The sequence below is a fragment of the Petromyzon marinus genome, chromosome 30 (genome assembly GCF_048934315.1).
Source record: "Petromyzon marinus isolate PM22_M1 ecotype Great Lakes invasive population chromosome 30, UKy_Petmar_22M1.pri1.0, whole genome shotgun sequence".
NCBI classification, from domain to species: Eukaryota; Metazoa; Chordata; class Hyperoartia; order Petromyzontiformes; family Petromyzontidae; genus Petromyzon; species Petromyzon marinus.
Window position 1 is genome coordinate 7,278,921 of NC_133696.1, and position 26,262 is coordinate 7,305,182.

At 45.9% G+C, this 26,262-nt stretch overlaps 2 protein-coding genes across 5 annotated transcripts in view; one reads left to right on the forward strand and one right to left on the reverse strand.

Moving 5' to 3' along the window:
* Positions 1-348: 348 nt before the first annotated feature.
* LOC116947525 (protein FAM72A-like) lies at positions 349-16,290 on the reverse strand. The gene is made up of 3 exons (XM_076070590.1): positions 9,140-16,290; positions 3,342-3,471; positions 349-983 (listed from the first exon to the last, which is right to left on the reverse strand). The coding sequence occupies exons 1-3, from the start codon at positions 9,471-9,473 to the stop codon at positions 803-805; spliced, it is 645 nt and encodes a 214-aa protein (XP_075926705.1). The 5' UTR covers positions 9,474-16,290; the 3' UTR covers positions 349-802.
* Positions 16,291-16,436: 146 nt separating this feature from the next.
* Positions 16,437-26,262, forward strand: part of HCFC1 (host cell factor C1) — a 37,333-nt gene continuing 27,507 nt past the window's right edge. For 2 of the 4 annotated variants that reach the window (XM_032963375.2, XM_032963378.2), the window contains exons 1-8: positions 16,438-16,682; positions 21,020-21,168; positions 21,738-21,898; positions 22,704-22,960; positions 23,525-23,609; positions 24,242-24,348; positions 24,749-24,928; positions 25,379-25,747. In XM_032963375.2, the coding sequence (XP_032819266.1) occupies positions 16,523-16,682; positions 21,020-21,168; positions 21,738-21,898; positions 22,704-22,960; positions 23,525-23,609; positions 24,242-24,348; positions 24,749-24,928; positions 25,379-25,747 (1,468 nt within the window). In that variant the 5' untranslated portion in view covers positions 16,438-16,522. Of the gene's footprint in view, positions 16,683-16,763; positions 19,879-21,019; positions 21,169-21,737; positions 21,899-22,703; positions 22,961-23,524; positions 23,610-24,241; positions 24,349-24,748; positions 24,929-25,378; positions 25,748-26,262 lie in introns of those variants that run through there. The other 2 variants (XM_032963376.2, XM_032963379.2) reach the window with 2 other exon arrangements.

Below are 26,262 nucleotides of genomic sequence, written 5' to 3' on the forward strand. Positions count from 1 at the left end.
ATGTTGTAGTAGAAAACATTTATTAAAAAGTCTATTTAATTCAGTAGAACGTGTTGTCTATATTTATGTAAAGTTGCGCATTTTCATGCGACGTCACATTTCTCAACCCCCCCCCACCTCGTCACACATCGTCACAAATGTCTGACCCCCCCCCCCCACCCAGTTGCGTGACGTCATTTATGCGGTTTGAATTAACTTGTGAGTTGCGATGCGGTCGGACGTGGGACAACATTGTATGTACTGTGTGCGCTACTCGGCAGGTATCCGTCTCCTCGTGCGGTGCATTGTGAGTTGGCTGGCTGTGCAGTCCGTGTTACGCCGATTTTGCTTTGCGCGCCTCTATTTTTAGAACGCATCTACCGCATAAAGCGAGGGGAGCCTGGAATAACAATTTAAACTTTGTAACGCACCGCATAGAGAACAACGCAAGCCCAAAGAGGAACCACAGACAAGCGGGAAGGCAGCAGCCACACGGTGTGAGCCTGGACCAACAATTGCCCAAGCTCTGCAGACCTCTATATATTAAAGTGTTATCGGCAAAATTGAAATGCGCTTACATGTGGGAGGAAACCGGAGCACCTGGAGAACATTTATGGTGCCGGAAGCATGTTTGTATGCCACATCCCCTCTTTTAAACTAGATCATTTTCCAGCAGTGTTCTTCACTTTCGCCGATAAGACATCATCAGTGTGTGTGGGCGGCCACGTCGCCTGCAAGGGGTCTTGTCACGTTTGTGTATTATCGGGGGCCGCACTAAACGCCACCAGGGGCCGCCAGTGGCCTTGCGATGAAGAACACTGCTTTACAGGGTTGCAAATCGCGCGTCGTCGGAAGAAGTCGTGGCAACGTTGGACTCACCGGAGGCGTCGAGGCGCTCGGTGGCGCGGCACGTGTGGCTGTGGAACATCCACAGGTGGCCGTTGTGGCAGGACAGGAGGCAGGGGCGGCACGGCACCGCCACGTGGTATCCCAGCACGTTTCCACTGCGGGGGTCCAGTTCATTTTGTCTAACAGCCATTTATTCTTGACACTTTGTTTATCCAACAGCCATTCACTCTCGGAACTTTGTCGGGGGGGGGGGGGGGGTAGGGTGGGGTGGGAAGTGGATTCAGTGTTCACATTTCGCATCCCCCCTTCAATACCCGCACCCCTGGGTATTGAAGGGGGGGGGGGTGCCCTGTAAGCTAATGATCCGACCGGCATAGCGAATTCTGTGAGCTCCATCTGTTTAACCCCCCCCCCCCCCACCCCGTGTGAAATGCACGTGCCAAATTATTAAATACACCACTTTTCCGTGTCCGTTGCATTCTGGCTGCATGTGTGATGCACTGGGATCTCTGATGTGATTTCAGGTTGTACCAGGTGGTTCTCGCCACGGTGTCCGACGTTTAACTCCCACGTGCTGTGAGAGCTTCCGCAGCTTCAGGGAATTGAATTCAGGAGCTGAATGTCTAAATCATTCACAGACCCTCCAAAATACTCACACATTCAGAAATCGAATTCAGTGTTCCACCAACATGCGGATCATAGAAGAAGCTCCCAACACATGTAGCGAAACGTCTGACATCGTGCCAAACTACAAGGTATAGAACCTGGAAACACATCGGAGAAGCTGTACAGCAGTGACATAGGGTACATGTCCGTCCATGTACAGCAATTTTGCCAATCTGCTTCTGGATGAGGGCCTCCCCACGCCGTGCGGATTTGTGGTGGCTATTTGACCATACTTCAGCGCACTGGCCAGTGCGGGTTGGTGAAAGTACGGAGCATTGAAGATATATTTTCATGGTTTGGTGTTAATCTTCTTCTTTGATATGGTGTTTTGAAAAAAAAAGTAGCGGCAGACTACAATTGGGATGGGTTCCCTCCCGATTTATATTGTTTTATAAGTTGTGAGCCATTCCACGGTGACATCTGGGGTCATAGCTGGGTGGAGTCTGCTTGTGCCTGATCGTATCTGGATTCAAATTAACAACGTCCGTTTCACTAAGATTACGGCGTTAGTTGCGTTTGAGGTGACATTACAACCCGATGGCATAACAGGTTGGCCACCGTGAGAGGGCTTCTGCCTTCCACCCCTACCGTTGGGGCCAGGCAACTCAAACTACGGACCATATTGTGAACCACTGTCGTCTGCGCTCCATCAACGGAGGAGGAGGAACAGCAAAACTTCACCAACTCTCTCCTGAAGCCCTCTTGACATTGCCATCGAGCTCCTGAATATATTTCCACGCGCAAGCATAGAATAGTGAAATGCCTAATGGTCTGCAGTTAGGTGAGCCATATTGATCTGCCACTTACTGCGGAAACATGCGTGTGTTAATGCACGAAGCTTGTCGAGCCGCGCCGAGGCACCTTTGGGATTCATAGGAACCCGGCGCTAATGCACGTGGCCGACAGAGAACGTGTCCAGTCGCGTCAATGCTTTGGGGAACCACCTATCACGGTTCCATTGTCAGTGCTTTTGGGAACCACCTATCAGGGTTCCATTGTCAGTGCTTTGGGGAACCACCTATCACGGTTCCATTGTCAGTGCTTTGGGGAACCACCTATCACGGTTCTATTATCAATGCTTTGGGGGAACCACCTATCACGGTTCCATTGTCAGTGCTTTGGGGAACCACCTATCACGGTTCTATTGTCAATGCTTTGGGGAACCACCTATCACGGTTCTATTGTCAATGCTTTGGGGAACCACCTATCACAGTTCCATTGTCAGTGCTTTTGGGAACCACCTATCAGGGTTTCATTGTCAGTGCTTTGGGGAACCACCTATCACGGTTCCATTGTCAGTGCTTTGGGGAACCACATATCACGGTTCTATTATCAATGCTTTGGGGGAACCACCTATCACGGTTCCATTGTCAGTGCTTTGGGGAATCACCTATCACGGTTCTATTGTCAATGCTTTGGGGAACTACCTATCACGGTTCCATTGTCAGTGCTTTGGAGAACCACGTGTCACGGTTCTATTGTGAATGCTTTGGGGAACCACCTATCACGGTTCTATTATCAATGCTTTGGGGGAACCACCTATCACGGTTCCATTGTCAATGCTTTTGGGAACCACCCATCACGGTTCCATTGTCAATGCTTTTGGGAACCACTTATCAGGGTTCCATTGTCAGTGCTTTGGAGAACCACGTGTCACGGTTCTATTGTCAGTGCTTTGGGAAACCACCTATCACGGTTCCATTGTCAATGCTTTGGGGAACCACCTATCACGGTTCTGTTGTCAATGCTTTTGGGATCCACCAATCACGGTTCTATCGTCAATGCTTTGGGGAACCACCTATCACGGTTCTATTGTCAAGTTGAGTGCAGGGAGGACGGTGCCCTACCAGGTGAGGCAGGCGGCATCTTGAACCCGGCAGGCGCAGCTCTCGGGAGAGTAGAGAGGGCCCACCAGCCCTACCGCACTGCACACCGCAGACACTGCGCTCACCATCCCAACTCGCACACACACACACACTTACTCACACACTCATACACTCATACATACACTCACACACTCACTCGCCCACTCAATCATACACTCAGCTTGTGCACACACTCATTCGTGTATTCAAAGAAGACAACGATCTCTCGTGTAGATTTTAACAGACTGTTGGGGGCAAGTGCTGTTAGCGAGCGCTTTTGAAGCACAGCACGGCACCCGGAGGAAGCGGGGGAGGGGGGCGTGGCCAGTACCGCACCTGGCCGCCTTTGTCTCCCCAGTGCTGAGTCGACGTCGGGAAGGCTCAGTACCAGTTCTGATATTTGTCATTTGGTTGTGGGTGTAAATCGAACTGGGGTCGCTGGGTTCATAGTGCAGTGCGCTATCCACTGCACCCCACATTCATGTATTCACACTTGCCCACTCACTCAAGTACTCATACATACATATTCAGTAATCCATTCAGAATTTTCCGCTGACAATCATATCAACCAATAACCAAAATAATCACTCACCCACCTACAAAACATAACACCTACCCATCCACACACCTGCACACTTTCTTGCCCAACCAATAACCCACTCGCTGTCTCACCCACAGACTCACTCAAAAACTCACCCACCCTAAAACCAAAACACTCACCCACAGACTCGGCCACCCACCCATTATCAAACTCGCTGCATGCGTCTCGTGTTGTGTTATTTTTTTGGTTGGTGCTGCCTTGGAAAATACAACTCGCCTCAAAAACCGCTCCGAGCCAGATAAGGTCAGCGCTGGGGTAGATGAGGTCACGATTAGGATCTCACATCTACAACTGCCTGCCTGATACTTTTTCCACAGCCACTCGCTCACACCTTGCACTGCAAGCGGGGGTCTTTCAATTGCAGCTGTGAAATCTCCCCCCCCCCTCCAAAATGCCCTCCAAAATGCAATTGAATTGTTCCTTTTTTTTACAAAATAACAAAACTTCAATTGTATTCTTGATTTACTAACATGGGGTAGGACAGTGGTAAGTTAATTGTCCTACGAACCCAGCAACATGAGTTAATCTCGAGATGCACGTCACATATATATGCTTTTCGATCCAAACTGTATTGTTTATTTATGCTTGATTCCTGGCACACAGCTGACATCGGTGGCGTGAGGTATCCGAACAGGGTCCTGGGACCCTATTTCACCAATCCGCACTGACCAGACAGGTGAAATATGGTTTAAAAAATACCTCAATGACCACCATGGCATGGGGGAGTCCTTTGTCCTGCAGCGGAATGGCAAAGGATTGGAACATGCGTTTATTGTCACTGTTATTTTAAGTCATTAATACTGGTAGGAAACGTAGTGGACTGGAAGTCCAACCGGGATTAATTCACAGGAGGCAGGGGATTAATTGTGTATGTCTGTTGATGTCTGTCCACGTGGGTGGGGAGGGGCTGGGTGGGGAGGGAAGGGTGGGGAGGGGCTGGGTGGGGAGGGTGGGGCTGGGTGGGGAGGAGCTGGTCACCCCGTGGTGCCCTTATATGGACTGGAAGCCCAACCGGGATTAATTCTCACAAGAGGCAGGGGATTAATTATGATTGTCTGTGGATGTCTGTCCACGTGTATTCGGACATTCGGATATAAAAAATGGGAGGGGTGGGGCTGGGTGGAGAGGGAAGGGTAGGGAGGGGCTGGGTGGGGAGGGGCTGGGTGGGGAGGGGCTGGTCACCCCGTGGTCCCCTTATAAAACTCAACGTTTAACCTACTCACGCCGGCTTGTGCCCGCCCTCACAGTCGGGCATATTTGCGGAATACACCACGCCGCCGTTGACCCTGGCCACTGACCGAGCAACCAACGTTCCTACCAGCCCCCTCCGCAGGAATGTGTTAAAATATGGAACTCACTTCCGACGATTGCATTTCCCGGATACTGACAGTTTTTACTAAAACCACATTCTGCATCTAATCACAAATGCATTTTTGCAAAAATGGGAGTCTTATTGATCTGAAATTGTACCATTTTTTTACTTTTTAAAGATGTAACAGCCCAATTTTACCTTCAAATATCAAACGTTCCGTGACCCAATATTTCCACGTGTTTTGTTTCGTTGTTCCTTTTAAATCTGAAAATAAAATTGTTACACACTACACTCATTTGTTCATTAATTATATTTGAATATCAATCGTGATCTAAGCTGTGGGTTAAAACGTATATATTATGAAACCATCTCTTGTGATGAATGAATGTTCATCTGTTCCATACTGTATATTGAATTCTATACGGTTAAGTAATCCAGGCGCAGTATATCTCATACAAATAGACGATCTGTGTGATATAAGTAAATTATAATGATAGTCCAGAAGGTTTAGAAATCTTACATTTGGCACGAATATAGTTGATGTTTACAACTAGAAAAATGCGAAAAATGTACTTGTATGAAAATCAAAGAATTTGTCCCCCTGAACATTACAGTCCGAAGGGCAAACCGGCCATCATTATTCAGCGGCTGAGAAAGCGGGCTCGCAATCGAAAGTTTTCACGTTAACTCCTGGATTTGGGGGTTGATTCATCCCGTCATCTCAGTGAGATCGATACAATTAGTACCATATTTTGGGTAAGTCAACTGTGGATAAACTGACCACGACCATAACAATGTGGACTTTTCACAACTGGCTCTGAAGATGAGCACCGCCTGAATGTTAATTTGATCTGTAATATACCGTGAACTTTTGACACTGGGGCGAGATCAGCCTGACATTCAACATTGCTTCAAGTTTCCCACTAAACATTTACAAATGTACGAACTCCTTCACAGATAAGAGGGAAGGCAGCAGCCACACCGTCAGCCGGTTCTCCCAACAATTATCCATGCTCTGCTGTCCTCTATACATTAAGATGTTTTCAGCCAATTAATAAGCGTTTATACATGTGGGTTAAAAACCGGAGCGTCTGAAAAAAACACGCGTGCGATGGTACAACACTCTATCCCGTACAGATGGAACAGATGGAGTCCACACTCTATTTTCCTGCCTTCTGGAGCTGATAGACAGCTGCCAATAAATATCGATGCCAGTTACCCGGACAGTAGAATATAGCATGCAGTTAGCGATATATACGAGGGGGGTGATTAAAAAGTGCGCGGCTTCACGCGGAGCAATGAGAGGTCTTGATGAGGCTGTGTCGCTATCAGTCTCCTTGAAGTAGAGAGCACTTGGTTCAGACCATAGCACTCCCTCGTGAGCTGAACTCACTCACAGCGTCTCTTAAATGCTACATGGGGTGGGTGAGGGGGGGAGAGATCTTTGTCAAAGTAGGGCCAGCGTTGGCATATACAGTGAGGGAAAAAAGTATTTGATCCCCTGCTGATTTTGTACGTTTGCCTACTGACAAAGAAATGATCAGTCTATAAATTTAATGGTAGGTTTATTTGAACAGTGAGAGACAGAATAACAACAAAAAAATCCAGAAAAACGCATGTCAAAAATGTTATAAATTGATTTGCATTTTAGTGAGGGAAATAAGTATTTGACCCCCTCTCAATCAGAAAGATTTCTGGCTCCCAGGTGTCTTTTATACAGGCAACGAGCTGAGATTAGGAGCACACTCTTAAAGGGAGTGCTCCTAATCTCAGCTTGTTACCTGTATAAAAGACACCTGTCCACCGAAGCAATCAATCAATCAGATTCCAAACTCTCCACCATGGCCAAGACCAAAGAGCTCTCCCAGGATGTCAGGGACAAGATTGTAGACCTACACAAGGCTGGAATGGGCTACAAGACCATTGCCAAGCAGCTTGGTGAGAAGGTGACAACAGTTGGTGCGATTATTCGCAAATGGAAGAAACACAAAAGAACTGTCAATCTCCTTCGGCCTGGGGCTCCATGCAGGATCTCACCTCGTGGAGTTGCAATGATCATGAGAACGGTGAGGAATCAACCCAGAACTACACGGGAGGATCTTGTCAATGATCCCAAGGCAGCTGGGACCATAGTCACCAAGAAAACAATTGGTAACACACTACGCCGTGAAGGACTGAAATCCTGCAGCGCCCGCAAGGTCCCTGCTCAAGAAAGCACATATACATGCCCGTCTGAAGTTTGCCAATGAACATCTGAATGATTCAGAGGAGAACTGGGTGAAAGTGTTGTGGTCAGATGAGACCAAAATGGAGCTCTTTGGCATCAACTCAACTCGCCGTGTTTGGAGGAGGAGGAATGCTGCCTATGATCCTAAGAACACCATCCCCACCGTCAAACATGGAGGTGGAAACATTATGCTTTGGGGGTGTTTTTCTGCTAAGGGGACAGGACAACTTAACCGCATCAAAGGGACGATGGACGGGGCCATGTACCGTCAAATCATGGGTGAGAACCTCCTTCCCTCAGCCAGGGCATTGAAAATGGGTCGTGGATGGGTATTCCAGCATGACAATGACCCAAAACATACGGCCAAGGCAACAAAGGAGTGGCTCAAGAAGAAGCACATTAAGGTCCTGGAGTCGCCTAGCCAGTCTCCAGACCTTAATCCCATAGAAAATATGTGGAGGGAGCTGAAGGTTCGAGTTGCCAAACGTCAGCCTCGAAACCTTAATGACTTGGAGAAGATCTGCAAAGAGGAGTGGGACAAAATCCCTCCTGAGATGTGTGCAAACCTGGTGGCCAACTACAAGAAACGTCTGACCTCTGTGATTGCCAACAAGGGTTTTGCTACCAAGTACTAAGTCATGTTATGCAGAGGGGTCAAATACTTATTTCCCTCATTAAAATGCAAATCAATTTATAACATTTTGACATGCGTTTTTCTGGATTTTGTTGTTATTCTGTCTCTCACTGTTCAAATAAACCTACCATTAAAATTATAGACTGATCATTTCTTTGTCAGTGGGCAAACGTACAAAATCAGCAGGGGATCAAATACTTTTTCCCCTCACTGTATCGTTAGAACCCATGGACAAACATTGGCTCAACGCTGACCCAACGTTCCCATGTTCACTGGGATGTCTATGTGTCTGTATGTCGAAGTGTGTATCAAGTGGGGACACAGGACTAGTGTTCAGATATCATCACTCGCCACTTGTGATAGCCGTGGTCGACAATCAAACTCAGGTCGCCAGGTTCAAATGGCAGTGCGCTAGCCACTACGTCATCGCTCCACTCTATCTCGCTACGTCTGTCTATCTGCACGTTTACGTCTATGCCTACAGCCTCCATCTCTTTGTGTGTCTGTGTCTGTGTGTGTGACTGACGGCCTCCATAGGTGCTCGCTCACAGCACTTGCCCCTACAGTCTGTTAAGGCTATATGGGGGATCTTTGTCTTTGACTGACTGCATGGATTGAACGTCCTTGGAGTAGAACTGAGTGCTGGGATCATACAGGAGCTCTGCATGTATATCACCTGTATGTGTGTCTATCTGTCTGTATGTCTGTCTGTGTGTCTGCCGATGTGTGTAGCGGTGAGCGCGCCGAGCTACGAAACCGGCGACCCGAGTTCGATTCCCGCTCACGGAAAAAGACCAGTGACGATTATCTGAATCGGTCCTGAGCCTTCCCTACGTCGACTCAGCCTTAAATCAGTACCTGGTGCGGTGTGTAAACATCACCACTGAGGACACGAAGGCGGCAGGGAGTGGTTATGACCACACCACCTCCTCGTTTTCAAAGCTGGTCTTTATAACATACGTGTTGGCTATAATAGGAATCTTTCGCTTGTCTTGTCTGATGGGTTACAATGTTTGTGATAATGAGTTATGAATGATGTAGTGTGATGATGTAGGGATATTGAGCCACAACGTCAGTGTCTGATGATTATGAATTATTATTATGACGATGATGCTATATGTGATGGTGTCCAAGAGTGTATGCTTGTGCGTGGTCTTTGACGATAAAAAGAGCGTGCGGTGGGTAACTGACCACGTGGGTGGCGCGTCTGTGGAGTAGAGATGAGTGCTGGGGTCAGAGAGCAGCACCGCCCGCATGCCCCGCGGAGACACGCAGCTACCACAGAAGCCACATCTCAGATCCAGCACTGCCCGATCCGTGAACTCCCCGGGCTTCGACATGTCTCGATGATGACTACCTAATCGCTGCCTTTTTCTTCTTTCGTATGGCTGACTACGATTTCTGCCTCAATGACTGGCTAATGTCTGGCTAATTATTAGTTAATGTCTGTCCAATGCCTGGCTAACGAGTGCATGCATAGTTGGCTTAATGACTGCCAAAATAGCTGGCTAATGACTTTTCCGAATAGCTGGTTAATGACCGTCTGAATATCTGGCTAATAACTGAATAGCTCGTTAATGGCGTTGTGAATATCTGGCAAATAACTGTCTGAATATCTGGCAAATGACTGTCATTTCTGGCTAATGATTGTCTAAATAGCTAGATAATGACTCTGAATATCTGGCTTATGACTGAATAATTAGCTACTTACTGTGTGAATACAGTATATCGCAATTTACTTTTAGTGACTGAACATCTGATCAATACTGCTTTAAAAGCTGGCGAAATGTCTACCTGATTATCTGGTGAATTACTTCATGAACATCTGACCAATGTCAGACATCTCACTCATGTCTGAATGTCTTAAAATAACTATCTAAAATCTGACTAATGACTGAATATCTTGCAAACGTCTGCCTTATTAACGTGTTAATGAGTGGCAAATAACTGTTGCGATGTACGACTGATGATGCACGAATTGTTGTCCACTTTCTTGAATAGCTACCGGTGACTGCTGATAACTGACTGAATAGCTATCTAATGGCTACTTCAATGTCCGGATAATGACTGACTAACTAGTTCACGGGAATTGCCAGAATAGTTGGCTAATGACTGTCAGCAATAGCCACTGCCTGCCTGAATCGATAACAAACGACTGCCTATTAGCTTTTCTGATATTGCCTTATTAGCTCACTGAAAGAATGCCTATTTGATCACTGGACTGAACACTTGACTTCCTATCTCATCCACCTATTTGTATGAATGACTAAGATGTCCGGCTTCATCTGCTGCCTTCCATAGAAATTTAATTCCTGGCCACAGCGATCCGTCAACCGACCCGCTGAAGTGAACAGCAAGCTGCCAATTCATGCCAAGCAATTAAATGAACCGGCCTATAAACAACCTCGAAATCTTGCAATAACTCGTATCACCGGCAGTCTTACAAGCATGTAGAAGAAAGCTGGGTGAAAATCGATGTTGGCTATTGCGCAGTCGATATAGAAGCTCAGCTGTCTCTCTTGGCCGTCTGTCTTGTAGCCCTGCACACGTGCCACCTGCTATGTGGTCTGCTTGAACCTCACATTGCATGTGGTAGCTGCGACCGCTACACGTGTGAAGAGTGGACTCAACCGCCGCGTGGGCGGGACTTGGACTGACGAGGTCATATTCAGGGTAGATGGTGTGAGATTGCTCTGAGTGAGGTTTTTGCCAAGATTTGTTGACGACGTGTTTCTTACGAAATCCAATGAGAATAAACTACAGGAAATGTCAAAACGTAATGAAGAAGGCTGCAAAGCTGGACTCAGAATAAAGATGAGCAAAACAGGTATCAACTTATTTTGCTCGTTGGAGGTGAGAACTCAAGACACCAGGTTGATTCTCGGGTGCAAGAGTGACCTGGGGCATTAGTCTGCAAATAGGGGGAAACGATTTCTGCTGTGTATAATCCCAATTGAGTAATGAATCAGGGCGGCCTTTGGGTTTGAACCGCGAACCTCTGCAACAAGCGGCGAACCAGCTACCGCTGGGCCCCATCACCGCCACCAAAGGTCACGTGCACGAAGTTCGCTCAACAATTGGAGTTGTCTGTTAGTGGTGGCGCAACTGGAATACGCATCAGAGCACGTGTTGACTTTGAGCAGTTATTTGATGCAGAACGAGGGTGGTCAATGTGTGGACGGGAGCAGGTCGGAATGTTTTTTTGTATTTGTCTGCAAATAACTTGATAATGTAAATTGCAACTTACCAATGTTCCTGAATAACAACGTTTCTATTCTGTGCACAAGTTACTTGGGGATGCTGCTGCGTTGGCAGTGGTGCACAAGCACAATTAATCAAACTAAAAAACTGAACGCATTCATCAAACAATCCTGCCATGAAAGAATAACATTCATAGTAGGCGACGTTTTGAGCAATGTGGTATAAACAAGGGCCATTGTCCGAAACGTCATCGATTGTGATTGTATTTTTCGATTTAAAGCTTTCGTGACTGCAATGATTCATCTTCTTTGGTTCTTTCGGTAAAGTCACGTAGAATGAGAATAAAATAATAAATTGATAAAATAAAATAACACAATAATATTCTCACGACGTTTCGGCCACAACACAAGCGGCCTTCATCAGGTGAAGGGGCGAGACTGTCTGGTAGGACACTCCAGCGCTGTCCTACCAGACAGTCTCGCCCCTTCACCTGATGAAGGCCGCTTGTGTTGTGGCCGAAACGTCGTGAGAATATTATTGTGTTATTTTATTTTATCAATTTATTATTTTATTCTCATTCTACGTGACTTTACCGAAAGAACCAAAGAAGATTGTGATTGTCTTTAAAGGCCACAGTGTTGTTGATGTGTGTGTTCAGTTTGCCGCTTGTTAATCTGTGTAAAGTATATTCCTTATCGACACCGACAAAGAAAATGCAACCAAAACTAAAGAATACCTAAAGAGGCATGGGTAGATGCATGCTTAGAGTCAATTTGATGTTTTACTTTTGGAGGCAGCTACATGAACAGAGCCCAATGGTGAAATATACACAGTTTACAGCAATAATAATACAAATTACGTTATCAGGGAGATACTGATGTGATGGTGAACACACTAGACAATCCAGAGGTTGTCGATCTTCCGACGTGGCAGTCAAAAACAATGGTCACGTTTCTCGGGTCCATTCTGCCTCTGTCCACCAGCAATATAAGTGGGCTGTACAGTGCTGTATTTTCTTCCCCCGTTCCCTGTGTTAATATAAATTGGCGCTAGGTGGCGATGTTTTGGGACTTCAATAGTGGCAGCCGAGGCCAGTCTAATCCACAAGGGTTACTTACCACCAATGTTGAATTCCCACGAAGTAGTGCCTGCCTTTTTTTATCGATCCTCGATTAATTATGCTTTTCAAGCCTCACCTTATTTTAAAACAATGGAATTGTAATATTGCTTTGGCGGTGGTGCATATGCATTGCTATGATTAAGGCCCAACACCTGAAACGTCACCAATGATATGGATTTTTTTTTTACGGCAGCGTTATTGACGAATATGTTGAATTCTTATGATCTGGAACAGCTGTACAACAACCAGATTTTATTGATAACTATTGTACAGTATTTGGTAATGATGCGTTTTCGCCAACAATTTGCAATAATTACAATGGCAATTATGTTTTCCGATTAATATTCTCTCTTGGCTGTTGGTCTGAAGGAATGAAACACAACAACATAGCAGAAAAAACGGACGTGAAAAATGTCCATAAACGATGGTAGCAAAAGATAAGACCAGTACAGATGAGAGAATTTACACGATTATTTCAAGTTCACTTTGTTCAACCAGGTGACAACTCAAGATGCCGGGGATGGTCAAACTTTCCACGGTTGACCAGTGTCACCAAAATGTCAAGAGCGAAACACCATCAAATGAAGTGCGCCAATGAAGCAAACGGAAATCAGAGCAAACAAAAAAACAACCGAAGTCACATGCAAAAATCGAAAAATATTGCAGGAAACATCAATCACCGTCAAATAGTAAATTCCCTGTACAGTCGAATCAGGAAAATGTATTTGTAGACTGACTAGCAATCCGCATGTGCTTTGGAAGTCACCGTCCCTCCATGCCTCCCTCCGGCTGTCACAGCCTGCCAGCCAGCCAGCAAAACTTTTTTTTCCTAATACAGCATTACGAAATAGCACAAATGCAATTAAATTAAAGAAGGGTTAACAGGATATAGGGTGACTGTCTCACAGACTCATCAACAGAATTTATCTGACCCACTCCCCACCTCATTTAAAACTTGGAACATAGCTTTGCCATTTTTGACATCAATCGGACGCTGTACGCATTGTAATTCCCGAAATGTGCTGTATTTATCATTGCTTAATCCAATCGAGATAAATTAATCGAGTCTCGTGAGAAACGAGAGGGAAAGTGACTCGTTATGCAAATCTATACGGTATACGATATTGTCTGACGCTGCTGCTGCTGCATTGGTAATGGTGCACGCGCACAAATAACAGACACAAAACCCAACACGCGTATCAATAACACTGTGGCCTTAACATTAAAAAAATGCATACTAAAAGTAACAGGCCACGTTTTTGGGCAATGTCCCATACATCATTATAGCACATAATTCAAGTCCGTAAATGTAGTTTATGTGCAAATGAACAGATGGCGTGAGGTAATTGCAAAGGGATATTCAGCCACTGGTTGGGGTGGGGGGTGAATTTGCATTGAAGCGGGCGTGAAGAGTCATCTGTGATGTAATGTGATGGCAGCCCCACTACGCACTGCAGCATCCACAGGCCCAGAGTTCAAGTATTTGGTGATGCCGCTGTTGGCGTTGGAGTGGTGCTAAAGTACAACCCAACAAAACACCTCAACACGTTGGTCACTGATAGCATCGTGGCATTCAAATAAACAGAAAATATGCAAAAGGTGACGTTTCGAGCAATGACTCTGCTTCATGGCACATAGACCAGGGGTTTAAAATGGGTAAGGGTAGGAGAATGCACTTAACACCGTGGGGTCCTGATGAAAATTCAATTCAAGAAACATTTTCTGGTTACCGGTTTTTTTAATTGGCATATTAATATTTCCTTAATACATTGCAGAGTTTGCTCGTGTCAACAACATTTTTGCTCGTTTATATATTTTACTTGATATTTCTTCAGTGAACATGCAAACGTCGGTTTACCTTACAGGGGCATGTTTACTCAAGAAATATCAAGCAAAACGTTGCTACAAACTCTGGACCGCATTAACTTTCTTCGACGGAAACCAACGTTGTTCCAACGTTGCCCGACTATTGCACGTTCACGGGGATTGATCTGGAATTAAGCTGATGGGACCAATTTAACTTTATGGGTACCATAATGCCCCCAGCTCTCGCATAATGTCGAGAGCTGGGGGCACTATGGATAGTAAACGTATGTGGCTACACCACTGGCGCATGTACTCATTGTTATTGAGAGAGGCCAGATAGTGGATAAAACACTTAATTATTAATTTGTTTTTTTATGTGTACATATATAAATTCGAGTTCGTGCAACGCTGCGTTGTGGACATTACACGACCGGGTGTGTTAAATGTATCAACTTATTTGCGGTGGCTGCTGCGTTCACAATGGTGCATACATGTAGATGTAAAAAAACATAATTTACGTGCTATGAAAATAGGTCCATTGCCCGAAACGTCAGCTGTTATATAGTTTTGTCTTCCTTCTAAAGCCACGATGTTATTAACGAATGTGTTGCGTTTTTTTCTTGTTTAGTCGTTAAACTAGCTGTGCTGTTCAAGCATTGCCCCCGGGGGGGTGTCGTTCTTTAAACAAAGGATTTAACCGTCCATAAAGTGCCATGAATTAATAATAACAGCGCGGCGTGTTGCGAGGTGGGGACCCTCCATCTTACTAAGGGCGAGACTCCGCGTGCACGCCCAATGTTAATCGAGCACCGTTGTTGCAAAATATACATACGTAGAAAGTAAAATATCGTTGAGTAACACATCCACGTAACGAAGCAATATACAATAACGATTGTGGAACGGTTTTTTTTTGCTGCATTTCAGGGGAAGGGCAGCAAAAAAACACGAAAGTCGGTAATATTTTTCATGAAAAGTGCCTTTATAAAAAATAAGAATAGGCTTTACCCTTGTTGGAAATTATTGCCAGAAATGGTAAACCCTATTATTGTTAGTTTTGCCAGAAAGGCTAAAACCTATTATTTTTTCATGCTGAGATACTGGCAAAAAAAAGGTCCCATTTTAAAATGCCCCTTTGTAAGATGGCCGTCGATTCTTTTGATTTCCCTTGTTATGACGTCACGCGCCCGTTTTCAGTGACGTAATGGTTCACCCCTCCTCTCATGTTCACCCCTCCCAACCGCATGCACGATTCGATACATGCGTCCAACTACGCACATCGATTCCCTTAATCGATTCCTCGCGAATGACTCCAACTTGCAAGATGGCTTAAGGGTCACGAGTGGCCGGAGAGTTTACAAGAACATTTCACAAAGAAATTAACTTAACTGATTAAAATGCAACACGTAGGTTTTCTAGAACCAATCAACGACTTCAAATTCTGCCAATCGCGTGACGATGCTGGATGTAACTGCCAGCGATCCCAACGTCGCGTACACACAGTACCTGTTAAGTGTGTGGAATTCTTGAGAACATAACCGATGGTGCTGAAGCAATACAAAATCACGAGATAATTGTATGCGGCTGTGTCTGGGTGGAGATTAGTGCGGCGACACACATTGGCATCGTACTACAGTGTTTCCTGCCTATGGAAGGCAATGTTCAGTTGCTAAATGCCAGTGTCGACGTTTGCTGCTGGCCACGACGAGAGGACTTCTCAGGAGAGATAGTTCGTGTCGTTTTGCTGTTCCTCCGTTAAATAAGCGCAGACTGCAGTGGTTTTACGATGTGGTCGATGGTTTTTGTGTTGCATGCCCATTAATCGCGCCGTGGCTTGTGTATAATGTACATCTTATGGGCTTAATATATGGGCCCATGTGGTTTATGGCCATAATCGCACGACTGTAGGCTTGTCTTTAATGTATCCCTTACCCGCCCCTACTGAAAGTCTATCATCGGGATGCCTCCAGGATAAAGATTCTCATTTCTATAGGGGTGGCTGCGGAGGGGGGGGTGGTCTCAGTGGGTCACGTGGTGCGTGATGATGGGGGACCGTGACGTAGGCATCTCAGCTCCCGAGTCTCACGCGAAGGGGGTGGGATAGAGGGAGGGGGCCCCCTCGTCACCGGAAGCCGGTGCGGGGGATGTGGCGGAAGAAGCGGGAGGGACGGAGGGAGGGGGTCAGCACCCCGCCCATCCATCCCCCACGGCCGCTTCCGGCTGTCTCGCGCGCGCGCTCGGCATTGTGGGAAGGCGAGGCCCAAGATGGCGGCTCCCACGCTCAAGTGGAAGCGGATCACTGGCTCGACGGGACCCGTGCCGCGGCCGCGCCACGGCCACCGCGCCGTCACTATCAAGGAGCTCATGGTGGTGTTCGGCGGTGGCAACGAAGGCATCGTGGACGAGCTGCACGTCTACAACACCGGTGCGTGCGTAGAGCGGCGAGCGAAGCGGGTGACGCTGTGCGACTCGGCGGGGGCGTAGGGGGTGGGGGGTGCGCGCGCGGGGGTTCGCGGCGTCAAGATGGCGGCCGTGTTTGTGCTGCTCCGCTTTGGCGCCAAAGCGGCTTGCGGCGCCCGTTCGGTCGCGATTTGTCGGCGATCCGTCGACGTTTTAGCGCCTTTCACGAGCGCGGGGTGTGCGCGGCGCGCGGCGCCCGTGTCGCCGGCGATCGCGCGCCCGAGCCGCGGTGTGGTTTTGTTGTTTTATTTGTGTTGTCTGTGTGTGTGTGGATAAGCGCTGAGGCGGCTGGGGCCTTGCGGGCCGCGCTTTTTTTTATCACCACCGCCAACGAGTAAAATAAATAATTAAACGCGACTTGCTTTTTTTTATTTATGCAGGATCGCCGCGGAATTTTTTTTGTATTTGCTTGTTCGAACAATTGCGCAATTCAAATTGGTGTCGTTTTATTGTTTATATTCAGCATTCGGCGCGCCGTTTTTGCAAGTATTGCGGTGCTGTTTTACTCTTGGGCGATTTTTTTTGATGCGGGGTGGTGATGGTTGTCATTGTTTGAATTGCTGAGCGGGAGGTGCTGTGTTGACAGCAGACGGCCCTTGCTCTTTCTCAGCATACAGTGTCTTATTTTTTTCCTCGTTATTTTAAGTAGCGGGGTGAGTGGTACTACTTTTGTCTCACTCCGCTCCCCCCCCCCCATCTTTCCGGTCCTTCGAACCCGGCTTCTCCAGAGCCGCTTCACCGCCACACCCCCCGCCGCCCCCCGTTCTGCGCGGTCGTTGACGTCTCCCTCCGCCACTCAGCGGCGGTAATAACATGGCGCCGGTCAGTGGAGGCGCTTGTGTTGATTTTGCCCTGCGCCTCCATTGCCTCAGGGCAGCTCCCGCGTTGCCGCCTTCGCTACCCTAGCGGCGTCGGTTCTGTCGGGCAATGAGGTGGCACACAGGGGAACGGTACTCCGATCCTGCTCCAGCTAGATATTTTGTTGCCCCTGTGTGGGTGGAACCAGAGGTGTCAAGTCAATAAACCGACGCTTCTCGGCTGACACCTTGTGTTTTTGTGTTGTACACGAAGGACTTTTTTTAAAATATATATTTGTTTAATTGCGGTGGCTTAAACTGAAACTTTGCATAAATTAAGTTGCCTGCTTTAAGCGGGTCACGATTTGCAATTTTTTTTTAGAAATATATCTCAGAAATAGAGGCCAAGTCAAGAGAGACCTGGGTTGTAACAACGTCATCCAACCATTGGGTGAAAGACAATAAAGATGCAATGATAACAAATGGCATGCTCGTTCATTCAGTCAAAACAATCTACTGTAGTACAGCAGTGAACATGTGAAACAAAATCACGAAATTTGAGTAATCGGTTTCACTAATTTTTCCTCATGAGAGGAATGGTACTGGCTCTGGGTAGTTTAATCTAGGAACTCGCAACATTGAGGTGGGTTTAATTTACAATGTTTTGGGAAATCTAATATTTAGCCTGGTTTTACACGATCGATGGTGGATAGTTTTTCACAATCGTCTACTGTGGCTTCAAACAAAGGGCACATTTTCTTTATTTTATTGTTTTAATAAAGGTTCTCATTGTGTGTAAATGTGGTCAAGTTATAATGGGATAATCCTCTGGGAGGTGTAAGTGTACCAACTCTTTAATACGAATCCTTTGTGAGCCGTTTTTTATTCGAATAGACTTTTGGAATTAAACTCAATCCTTTGGTTTTAACTGAAGTCCACAAGCATGTGTGCTTGCGGAGTACACAGTACTGTCTGCACGCGTTGGTTTCCAGCTACTGTAGCTTGCAGTTAAATGAGTGGCGATTATTCGGTTACAAAACACCTTGACACCAATGTAAATATTTATTTATCATTATTTTTTAGAATACATGAACTTAGGTCGTGGTTAATGGGATAAAAAATAAAGTGTTACTCTTGTTTCGCACCATACTTGGCCTAATGGCGCGATTGTGGCTACTTTCAAGTGAAAACCTTGGATGAATGTAATAAAATGACGTAAATTTGCCCTGGTTTAGAATTTCTTTATTTTGTATGCGTATTATTTTTCATACTGTACAAAGTCTAGTACCGTATATTTTGCAAACAGTTCTATATTTTAATCGTGTTTATGGCAATTGGAACGCATTGCGCATTATTTTGCTGCCTTTGTTTCACGTGACAGCCTCCATTCACTTGACACAAAAAATAAAAGAAACAAAGCATTGACGTTGTACAAATATTACTAATTATTAAAAAAAATGACAACTGAATCCCATAGAGGTCGCACAGCTTTCTAGGAGGGAGGGAGCGTGTGCAATGAAGATGGGTGGGTCGGGATGCCCAATTAGGCTGCTCGGCTTTGTTTTGTCAGCCTTTCCAATATTTACGCTTATTGTCCATTGAATGATTCCCACCGTATGCGTAAGCAGTGCCTTCTGTTTGTTAATTACGAATTCACCTTGGTGTGTAAGCGATCCTGTTGAATGTTTTGGTCCTAAGTGGAGAACATTTGACTCCTGGATCATTTCTGGGAAATCCTGTCCACTTTTTGTTGCGCCGAAAGGCTTGTGTGACACACATGCATGAAAAGTCACAACAATGTATTCAATTAGTTTCCCCATAGCAATAATAGCCACTTAACATCCTTTGCAGGCTCGTTTAATTTGATTCGTGAACGATTTGATGAATGTGCTAACAAAAAAAATGGCACGACGATTACTAAAAAGGATAATATAACGTCCGATTACGAAATACTGGCACAGAAAAGGTTTTGCAAAGCACCCTTAAAATGCCTACCGTTTCCTAATGAGGCATGATATTGCGCATATTCCCGTGTGATATGCACCACAATGAGCTGACTCAAATGTTTTTTGACCCCTATTTTTTTTGTACGACTTACGTTCCGTGGTATTTCACTATTACGCAATTAACAGTATCCATGCTAGACCTGTGGTCGCTATTGGAAGATGCCCCACCACCCTCCACAGCTGTGCTTTTACACTCTAAAAATAATAATGTTCTACTATAATAATAGCTTCATTCATGAAATTATGCATTTCAAAACGGTGCTAATCGCGAATTACAGTCGCATGAAGACACAAAGTCGAAAGAGATCAAGGGTACGGAGGTGAAACAACACAAACCAGGTCCGGCGACAGTAAACACGTAAGCTCCTGACATCGGCTAATTCTAGGGAATAATAGTTTGATCTTGCACACCGTTATATTTGAATGAATCATAGCGTTATTTCAGTTGGTTTAATGTTTTAAACAATCTTTTAATGCCAGTGTTAAAATAAATGAAATAACCCCATGTGCACTGAATTGGGTGCCCGCTTGAAATGACAAGTAAACCTGGCTCTACTCTTTGGTCAATTGGCAATGTTATTTGTTGGCCTCGGTTACCATTAAAGATGGTAGCTCTTCCGTATATTAGTACCAATACTGTGTGTAACTTTTACATCAATTAATCATTCAAAATGTATTCTTATGCCCAGTATACGTATGTCCACTTTATTTTATTCGTTTAGGTTTATGTACGTACAGTATTTGGTTGACACAACCCTCTAGCCACTAGAGGGCACTAAATTCACTACAAGTGCAAAAAAGGAACTGATTCTTGAATCGTGATTAATACATAGGAACGCAAGGAGGTCAATCGGTACAGTTCTCGTACAAACTTTGAATGTCGAAGGGAATCGTGAATATTTTGATATAATTGTGCATCCATGAATACAAATTTGTACACATTTGCCTTAATTTATTAGCCCTACGAATAATAGCATTAAGTAAATAAAGCATGTGAGTTGTGAAATATGAATGTGACACGTTAAATTCAGTTTAACAAATTACCAATTGGAGTGCATTTGCAGCCCTTTTGGCAGTCCATTGCTGGAAGAGGGCTTCCCCATATTGTGCTGGTTATGGGGGTTAATTTTCGATTCTTACCATAATGGTCAGTGCGGTTTGGTGAAGGCGTGGAGAATAGACATCAGAGCATTGAAGTACTGCACAGTACAATTGATCTTGCTGCAGTTCCCTCTGTTACTGTAGCTGCTCGGCAGCCAAAGACACCGGTCTCATCTTGAGTAAACTCTCCTTAGCTTCTGATATTTTGGTGAATTTCGGCAGATTTTTTCATAATGCTGTGGTTGGTATAAACATTTAAAAGTTATTTTTAAATGTGACGTTTATGGAATTAGAAGGTTGAGTGAGCATTGGTCATCTTGCATATGGCTATGTGAATCGCAACCCTATAAGTCCACGTTGCTTGCGGCAAATTCACACCCGCGGTGTGTCGTTTGCAGCAACAAACCAATGGTTCATCCCAGCAGTGCGTGGCGAGATCCCACCGGGCTGCGCAGCGTACGGCTTCGTGTGCGATGGCACACGGCTGCTTGTGTTCGGCGGCATGGTGGAGTACGGGAAGTACAGCAACGACCTGTACGAGCTGCAGGTAAGCCACCCAGCAGTCGCACAGTTCTCTTCAACTCCCACGTTGACATTGGCAAGAATAGGCTATTGTAAATGTCACATAACACATGTATTAGAGGACAATGCAACACAAATGAAAGCTCTTATTTTGTAAATCCACTGTGTGCCTTGGGCTGTCCAATTTAGGTTTGAAGGATTCTTAATGATAAAGACTTTAAAATTACGGACACGTGTGATATCGCAGTGACATCACCAGAGTGCTATAATAACATGCTTGCTAATTTTAAAGGCTCTTAGCTCATTCATGGAGCTGCATATTTGTTATAGCACCAATCTGTCTTGAACATTGCTCCTTATTTAAAAGTTCAAACATCAAACACAATGTTTCATTTTAACTCCTGCCCTTGCTGACTTAAGAAGCGTTGTGTTTGAATTGGAAAGGTTCCCCCTTCCAGCCTCATGCAGTGCACCAGGACCCTGAATGAACTAAGGTCAGAATTAAAGAGGATAACCGTATAGGGATGCGCCGATTCCCATGCTATGACCGGCATCTTGCTCTCATTCTAACCGGCATCTTGTTGCCCCCCACAGGCGAGCCGCTGGGAATGGAAGCGCCTAAAACCGAAACCCCCGAAGCACGGGCCGCCCCCGTGTCCCCGACTGGGCCACAGCTTCTCGCTCATCGGCAACAAGTGTTATCTTTTTGGGGGTCTTGCCAACGATAGCGAGGACCCCAAGAACAACATTCCCAGGTGCGCCGAATGGATTCTTGTTTGACTGTTGATGTTGTATTGTTGTGAAAAGGTATGCAATATATTAATGTACTGTGCTTTGATAATCCAATGCTGGATGAAGGCCTCCTCCCCATGTCATGTTAGTCGTGGGGGTTGTTTGAGTGTACTTCGCTGGTGAGTGCAGGTTTGTGAAGGGGTTTGGAAAGGGGAGGGGGGGTTAGCACCATGGTTAGCACTGCGTTGTGTACCAATTCAGATTTCGCTCATCACTGATGTTTTCCATGGCCAGGAATTGTACTCGGGTGTTAGTGCTCATAGGGCAGTGTAAGAATCACAATGTGGCCGCGTCTGCACACGATATAATTTTGTCTTTAGAGTTATGCATGGTGTGGTACGCCTGTAGTCAGGCTTTTTGTAAACAAGGTTTTGGTGTATCGTGCAGATGTTTGAAACTCCCAAACCTGCTGTGCCGTAAATTGGCCAAGAGATGGCAGCATAGCCAATGGGTTTGTGGTCTTCTTAACATACTGTTCGGGTTATTCCTGCATATGGGTGGCGGGGTTTATCCACGGAAACCAGTTTCATCCCACATTCAGAACACTCCTTTACGTTGAATTGACCAAACATTGAGAATCCGTGAAGCTTTCTGGTCTAAATAAATAACATTACATATAAAACAATCTTACACATGATTGCATGTTTTCGTATCTTGAGTCGAAGAATACATGAAACCTGAGGATATTATACATTAACTCGTAGTCGATCCTTCTTGTGATGTCAACGCGTCGCTCAAACTTAAACTGACGTTGACCTCTGTCGCCAGGTATCTGAACGACTTGTACGTGCTGGAGCTGAAGCCGGGCTCGGGGGTGATGGGCTGGGACATCCCCGTGACACAGGGTGCCCCGCCGCCCCCTCGCGAGTCCCACACGGCCGTCGTCTACCCCCAGCCCCCTGAGGCCTCCCCTGGAACCCCGACACAACCGGCACTCACCCAGCCGCTGGGACGTCGGCCCATGCTCGTCATCTACGGAGGCATGAGCGGGTGCCGCCTCGGAGATCTGTGGACGCTCGATGTTGGTGAGTGTGGCGCATACGGCGCGGAGAACGGGGGTGGCGTTGTGAGGTCTGACAGCAAATTTCACCTCCGATCTTTTCATTTGTATATTAATTGTTCAGTTGTGTAGGTCAATGTTTTGTAATGGTTATGAAATTCTTTCACCTACAGCTGTGTACTTTTTTGACTTGTTGAACCCTCTAGAGGGACTCTTGAGCTCCCTCTAGTTGAGGGCCCTCCATCAGAAGCTGTGTCGGGAGGCTATTGGAGGGCTGCATCTTTACCTTTTTATTTTGACCTTTTTGACTACAAACGCCATGCAGTATAGCAAAATCTATTGAGGTACTTATTTGTCAAACGCTTCCATGTCTATGCTCCCCATCTTCATCACTCTGCACTGACCAGCTTGGTAAAATATGGTCAAATAATGCCTACGAATGACCAGATATGGGGAGTCTTTCACCTGGCAGTGCATTGATAATGAAATATATTAAAAAATATATTTCTTTACGTGATATACCTACACCCACTGATTGCTTTGGCTTAATTTTTAAAATTGCATGAAACTCCATCCATCTCACTTGCAGACACAATGACCTGGAGCCAGCCAATGATGTCGGGCATTGCTCCTCTCCCTCGCAGTCTTCACTCTGCCACAGTCATCGGACCCAAGTAAGACTCGTGCACGCCCAACGCGGTGAACTCGCAGATATGTTCACTTGAAGCACGTGAACAAAATACAAATCCTCAACATTGACGATCCATGCTGTCACGGTGGCAATTGAATGTGAATCAACCTGGATGACATCCACATAATGCCTTTTATGCAGTCAAAGTCTCATAATAGATGGGTTTCAATCTAAATTATCACCTTGTAAAAAGGGATCGGATATGCTTGTAAAAAGGGATCGGATACGCTTGCTAAGATGGAGTAAAGGTGGAACATCCTGCATAATTTATAGCTGCGAAATATATCAGAATCAAAATCTTTAACTTTATTTAGACTGGAGGAATCTGAGGTATGAAGCTATTTTTTAGCAGTAAGTCCAGTAGGACCAGTAGGACATTGTAAGCTTTGGGAACTATTGCATTTAATTTTGTTCGTGAAATCGAGGTTTAAATTGACAAAGCATAACTATGCTTCCTGTTTTATTTAAATCTTGTTCATATTTCACTCAAGTAAATTTAGTTGTGGTGAAGTGTGGTTTTCAAGAGGGCTCAATGACTTTACAGAGCTCGACAGAAGTAATAAGCAACCAGATTTGTGTGCGAGTTCATAATGTTATTTTTTGCTGCTATTCCAGAATGTTCGTGTTTGGAGGATGGGTGCCCCTTGTATTGGAAGACGCAAAAGTAGCGACACATGAGAAGGAATGGAAATGCACCAGCAACCTTGCCTGCTTAAATCTGGGTGAGTGGGGAAATTATGCTTGATTTTGTATGCTTGATTTACAATAATGATCGTAAGCTTTGCTTGCTGTTTGCAGCCAACATAGTTGCAGTGCTTAAGCCAGACAGTTACCTATTCATAAATTGATATGAATGTGCATTAGTCTCTTAAATGCCAAAGAATCTCAAAGCGACTTAACTTTATACTTTCAACAATTTACAATATCATCTCACCATTGCATAGGAAAATGCACATGTTATTAGTAAAGATGTAAGCTTGAAAAATCGTTTAATCACAAACATTAGTTATAGCACACACATATTTCACAATTGGGACGCATTCTCCACTGGTCAACTGCACACACAAGAAATTACCTCGTATTACGCGTACTTTAAATATGTTTTTCCTCCGCCGCGCGCAGAAACGATGACCTGGCAGTCAGTGCCGACTGACACGTCTGAGGATAACAACCCGCGCCCGCGCGCTGGCCACTGTGCCGTGTCCATCAACTCACGCCTGTTTGTCTGGAGCGGCCGAGATGGCTACCGCAAGGCCTGGAACAACCAGGTGTGCTGCAAGGACCTGTGGTACCTCGAGACAGGTACGTGCTCGAGCATCTTTTCCCTGTTCACAGCCAGTCACTGCCAACCTCATCCGCGCGCGTTATTTTTTCCGGTCAAAGGCGTCGGTATATTTTTTACAGTCATTTGTATCTGTGACAGGGGTGCATTATTTCTGGTCCTTGATTGCCGCAGTCCTGCAAGTTGCGTGGATAACTTGAAAGCTCCAACTGCTTTGTAGCTAAAAACAATGAAAATGTTTTCCGGTCCCATTACTTAATTGAGAGCTCAGTTTGCACGAAGACCATTGTCCCCCCATGGGCACTGGAGTGAAACAACACCCTGAAACTCTTGTCATCTATTATCATTATTTTGGTGTCTTGTCAATTGTTTTGTTTACACATTGGCTTGAGGAGGCCTTCATCCACCAGGAGTGGATGGACCATGGCTGATGATGATGATGCTCTGTCCGTTCCACCTTCCTAACGTAGAGAGGCCGCCGGCGCCGGGTCGTGTGCAGCTGGTGCGCGCCAGCACGGACTCGCTGGAGGTGAGCTGGGGCGCCGTCAGCACGGCTGACGCGTACCTCCTGCAGCTGCAGAAGTATGACATCCCCCCGCCAGCCGGCGCCACCCCAGTGCAGGCCCCTGCAGGCGTCAGCGCCATGGACCAAGCCTCTGCAGCTACCGCTGCCGCTGCCGCCGCCATGGCCGGCGACAAAAGCCCCTCGCACGCTGCCACGGCGCCACTTATGGCTGCTGGCATCCCCGCTAGCCCCATGCCACAGATGGCTACGACCGGAGGCATCCGTCTGTTGGGCGCATCGGCGGCCGGAGGAATGGGGGCAGCCAACGCTCAAGGTGAGCAAAGCTGCGTCGCTTAGACGTGCCAGTGTGTGCATATGTGGTAACGGTACCATGTGAGCTGCTTAGGATGCATGCCTCGTTTCTGTGTGCGTGTGAGAATTGTTTACGGTTTGTGCACATCTACCCATTTGTAGAGTTTTGGCATCTTATCTGAGGGTTGATGTCCGGGACAGATCCTCTCTTGTAGCGACTGTCAGCGGTTCTCAGATTAAATGCATGTGTCTAGGGTAATGGAGCAAACACAATTTAGCAAATGCACTAACAAAGTATTGATATTTTTAGGGATTTGTGACCATGAATTGCAACATTTAATTGAATTTCTGGGAGGGGACGATGCATTGTTACATGCAATGTCTACGCCATTGGTCTGCATTGCTGTAGTATGTTAAATATGAATAGTGCACCAAGTTGACAATGCTGAGAACTTCGATTCAAATTCAGAGTTCAGCCATGTGTGACCAAATCGGGTTTCCAAGTTAGCCAATTGGTGGTCTCAGCCTCGTCGCAAT

Excerpts from the sequence above, each read along its gene's own strand:
- LOC116947525 (XM_076070590.1), bottom strand. The coding sequence starts at position 9,473 with ATGTCGAAGCCCGGGGAGTTCACGGATCGGGCAGTGCTGGATCTGAGA. Across the intron at positions 3,472-9,139 it reads CTCATTATCACAAACATTGT|TGTGTGTGTGTGTGCGAGTT; the intron begins AACCCATCAGAC and ends TGTGTGAGTAAG. Across the intron at positions 984-3,341 it reads GATGCCGCCTGCCTCACCTG|TGGAAACGTGCTGGGATACC; the intron begins GTAGGGCACCGT and ends GGACCCCCGCAG.